The sequence below is a fragment of the Montipora capricornis genome, chromosome 3 (assembly GCF_036669925.1).
Source record: "Montipora capricornis isolate CH-2021 chromosome 3, ASM3666992v2, whole genome shotgun sequence".
Classification (NCBI taxonomy): Eukaryota; Metazoa; Cnidaria; class Anthozoa; order Scleractinia; family Acroporidae; genus Montipora; species Montipora capricornis.
In genome coordinates, this window is record NC_090885.1 from 41,973,704 (window position 1) to 41,978,703 (window position 5,000).

General features: G+C 41.9%; 1 protein-coding gene across 2 annotated transcripts in view; it reads right to left on the reverse strand.

The window, feature by feature from the left end:
• The window catches only part of LOC138043185 (transmembrane protein 138-like), a 21,341-nt gene that overhangs the window by 10,663 nt on the left and 5,678 nt on the right, over positions 1-5,000 (reverse strand). For both annotated transcript variants that reach the window (XR_011131196.1, XM_068889331.1), the window contains exon 2: positions 4,896-5,000. This exon is cut by the window's right edge and continues 67 nt beyond it. Coding sequence is in view for 1 of the 2 variants with exons in the window: in XM_068889331.1 (XP_068745432.1) it covers positions 4,896-5,000 (105 nt within the window). In the remaining variant the exon portion in view is untranslated. The remainder of the gene's footprint in view (positions 1-4,895) is intronic.

Genomic DNA, 5,000 nt, shown 5'->3' on the forward strand with positions numbered 1-5,000 from the left:
GGGGAAACAAATTGCTATTTTCGCCATTTTCATGTTATTTACAGCGAGGAGAATAACAATTGGGTGAAATTGTTCTTGTTAGGCATTTCATATTATGGAAATGGCGTGTGCACGGGAAAGTAATTTGGTTAGTATTTAGTCCTCTGATCAGGAGCACTCAACGTCACTGCCATGGACTTGCTACAGTGTTACGAAAGTAATAACACCAGTTCTTTCGAAGAAGAGTGCTTAACCGAAAGACAATTTTGAAGTGTGTACTTGGTTACCTATAGTCAGGCAGACATGGCGAAATTTCCAACTCGCGAAGTCTTTGCGCGTGCTATCGTAGAGTCCTTTTTGACTGGCACGGCAAAAGTTGTTCAGCGGGTGTGCTGTCGGGAAAAGCATTAGAAAAGACAGAGACCATTTTGCAGGAGCAAGGATGGCACAGTCGGTTAGTGCGCGGCCTTGGTGCAAGAGGTCCTGAGTTCGATTCCCGGATCTCGCATCCTTGTTTCGACTCCTTTCCTTTCCGTGTAGCTAAGTAGCTTTAAATACCCGTAAAACGGAGCACTGATGGAGAGGGGGGAGTAAAATGAGAGCACCGTCGACCTCAGGTTTGTCAGTTGAATTACTGTTACGAGTTATCGACGTTAAATAAGGTCTACTCTACTTTACATTATCATTTGGCCATCAAACTGGACAGAAACCAGCGGTGGATGATGTCCAAACGCTATTTGCAGCGCACATATGGCATCACCGTGCACTACTCGAATCGTCACCACAATTACTATGGTGCTTGGCTGTATGTCACTAAGTCTCATAGAGAATTCAATGAGAGAGAAGGGCACCCAGATCTACGTAACCGAGGTGAACCTCGAACTGATGTAGCCAGTAGAGGCCGAAGACAAAGTGCTAGGAGACAAGATGACTCAGAGCAAGGCGGGGATGGAGACGACATTCCACACAGTGACGATAGTGAGCGCGATTGAAATGAATCAAACAACCCAAGAAAAAAGTGTCTGTCTGCCTTTGAACTGTCTCAAATTGTCATAGAAAAGGGGATTACAACTGTTACTGAACTTCAGGCATTAGCAAGTAAACAAAAAGTGAAGGAAAAACTGACTTGGCTGAATTTATTGTGAATAGAGCGGCACGTGTGGTCTCCGATATCGTGAAGACTTCGTGGGACATGGAGAACGCCGACGCGATATTACAACGTTTGCGAAAGAGCAGAATGTTGCTGCTAGAAGAGGCAGGAGAAGGCGATTGTGTAGACGGATGCGATGGCCAGTGGCGACTTTGTGCCGAGGAGATCTTGGAAAACAATGGGATTGATGTTGAGCTTTTTTGCACTGCTGTGAACGAGTTATTATTGCGCGGCCGAGGCAAAAACCGAAACCTGCTACTGACCGGACCCACAAACTGCGGGAAATCATTTCTATTAAATCCACTGAAAGTCATCTATCGCACTTTCTGCAATCCGGCAACAGGTTCGTTTGCTTGGGTAGGCGTTGAAAATGCGGAATGCATCCTCTTAAATGACTTTAGGTGGTCAGCGCAAATTGTTCCGTGGCACAATCTTTTGTTGATGTTAGAGGGTGATGCAGTCCATTTGCCCACGCCAAAGACACATTACTCTACCGACATCTGTTTGCAAAGAGACACTCTGATCTTTGCCACAGGAAAAGGTCCCCTAATCTATGTCAAGAGTGGATTAATATTATTGACCAACAAGAAACGGAAATGATGTGCTCAAGGTGGAGAAATTTGAAGCTGCATTATCAAGTTCCGCGAGAGGCGCAGCGGGAAATACCGCCCTGCCGAAAGTGCTTTTCTAAACTCGTTGTGGGTTGCCCTTAGAAACCGTGGACGCACAAAGACTGAATTTGGCAGTCAATTGTTATCATTGGAAACGTTTTGTTAAGGCAGTACACATTAAGCAACTTTGCAACGGTTCACATCCGTTCACACAACGTGGATAAAAGATATCGTTCCCCTTTCTTTTATCGGGCATGTGAACCGTTGTGAACCGTTGAAAATTCAAACATTTCATCATGTGAACCGTCTAGCATCACTGAAAAATAATGTAAACCGTTTAAAACGAAGTTTCCAAATGTAATACATTTGAATGGTCAAGCAAAGCGCTACAATTTCGTCAACTACCACGCACACTCTCTTGCAAATCTAAAAGGTCTTGTGCTTTCGATGTTATTCTTTGTTTTTGTTTGGCACGATTTTTTGGGTCGTTTGTTTGTTTGTTTTTCATTGTGTCTTTTTGTTTTCTTTTTCTGGAAACGAGTGCGAAAGTAGCATACGAAACGTCAAGTTCATAAACTGCATGTTTTTAAAATGTTTATCACCGCTGTTTACGTTATATTTTTTAATCGAACGAGTACAAAAAATTCAGTGTACTCCACTCCGTGTATATGATTCGATTTAGTGAACCTGCTTTTTCGAGGAAGGCACTTTTCCAAAATATGTCACGCATTTTTGGTTGGTTCATTACCATTTTTAATCCATTCTGTTGCATAAGATGAAAACTTGTTTTACAATTAGTTGACTAATTAAAATGTCACGCACGTTCCCAACGCTATACCGTAGTGTCACAAAACAAATGCCAATAATTTTGAGTGTAACAAATATTACAAAGAGTATGCTAAGTATCAAACAAAAGCAGTTAATGTAATAACTTGAAATAAAATGCTCAATATTTAGTTTTACGACCTTTCTTACTTATGATTAAATCCATTCTTTTGTTCATACTTTCGATAATTTTATCAATTACAGCCTTATCCATACTCAATATTGTTCCTGTTACGCATTTCGAAAAGGCTGGAAAACTTTCCCAAGTTATGTTGTTCGCAATGGTGTCCTTTCTTAAGCGGTCTTCTACGAGTTTAAAAAAGTTCTCGATGGGATTTATATCTGGACTCCTTGGAGGGATGGAAAGTAGTTCAGCTCCCAACACTAGCCAGGAGCAACGTGCCAAAGCTCTGTTTTGGCTCGGATCTCCGTCTTGGATCCAAAGCTTGGAGTCCCCTTTGTTTGCTTTTTCAAACATGTTGCTAAATTGTCTTTCGGCAAGATCTTTAAAGTAGTGCCCGTCCAATTTGTCGTATTGCTTGCAAAGGACTACACCTTCTCGAAAACTGATCACTACCATGAACTTGGCCATCCGCCCACCAGAACCACAATGAGACCCTTTCGCTGTGCATCAAATACTTAGGCCCTCTTCAGGTTTTCACCAAATGCGACCCTGCGTTGATCGAGCCTGATCAGCTGGATTATATTTGTGTACAAAACTAACCCCGTCTAGATAGAAAGTGACTTGTTTAGTCCACAGAGCGCTTGTATAGTCACGCTTTATCCTATGTGCAAATTTCAGCCTCCTTTCGTGATCTGCTTCTGTTAAGATTCCTTTCCGACGAGCTTGTATGTACTTGTAGCCATGTCTGTGTAGCAGACGCCTTACGGTTTTACTGGAGACAGTTCTTGCATCTATTCCTGCTTCCACCATCAGCCTCTTGACAGAAAAGGAACCCTCTTGTCTTCTAAGGACATCGATCTGTCGCAATAGCAACCGCTCATCGTGTTCACTAAGTTTTTGAGGACATCCCCTGCGCTGAATATCGGTAGAATTCGGTAAAGCGATGCACGAGAAATATTGTATTTCCTCGCTATGTCTTTTTTTTTTTGGCGCCATTGTTTTCCATAATGAAGCGTAAATATGCGTGCATTTCCGCACTGATAACTCCGTGAAAAACCATTTCGTGGAAAACTTTTCGCCAATATTGAGTCCTTTGTGATGTAATAATTTCTGCCTTTATATATGCGCATGACCGGTCTTTTCGTGGAAAAGTGTTGTCACTAAGTATGCTGGGTACACAGCACATTTTCTATCTTTCTTAAAAGCATTTAGACAATCATGGACAAAAGTTGTTGAGACACATGAAAATGAACAACGCTTTTTACCCTAGGTGTAAATTCTCCTTTCGCCCCTCGTTCAAGGTAACCTCCCCTACCCCCTTTTTCAATGTTGGAAACAAATAAACATCCACGAAGCCTTTTGCAACATTGTTTGGGGGGGAGGGGGATGACAACAGATGAAAAAGGTGTTTTCATTCAAAAACAAAACACTATTGTTAGTTCGAAAGTGTTAGTTTTGGGGATTTGTCTCAACACTTTTGTCCATGATTGTGGGTTAACTTGGCCCCAGGGTATTATGCCAGCATCTATGCCCGCCTTGCAATACAGGCATGAGGCACCCCCTCAGCTAGTTGCAGAGGCCCCTCATCCGATGGTCCATACCGGCGGTGGGTATTATCCGCGCCTTGCAAGTACATTCCCTGCCCCTCGTTTACGCCCAAGTCGTGTCTATTGTCTTTTACTGCGCACCAAAGCATTAACATTAGACAGTGTAAAATCTGTAAGTGTCATTCTCAGGTAGATGTTGTTAAAGTACTGGTATGATTTCCAAATGTTTCTTCTGGGGAAGCAAGTCCCCACACCACCTTAAACAAAAACCTCCGACTACTTAATTAAAAACTTAAAGAAAACCATGTATACATGTTCATATTGTGTATCTCCCAAGAAAACTAGAGGAAACTTGGAGAGTGGCATTATAAGAAGCCTTCCAATATAACTCTAGCTGAATCCCTGAATTTGAAATCTTCCCTGCAAATCACTATACCATTACACATAAAGCAAATGAACTTTGTGTGGGAAATCAAGTCTTTTCAGGAAAAATGGCCACTTTAGGGGCCAGCTGTTCAATGTTTGATTCCAGAAAGAAGTTTGTGATAAGTTCATTCTGTGGTACGGTATGTCTAACAGAATGAAAGTCACTGCCCCTGAGATTACGTCTGAAATAATATACACTTAAGAAACAAGAATTACTTTTGCCATGCACTTACCATGGTCCATACATGAAGTCCTACAGACAATGCTAAGTATGATACTGAGATAATTATTGTTGTCTTGAACTTTCTTATAAGGAGTGACACTAATCCAGCTTGAAA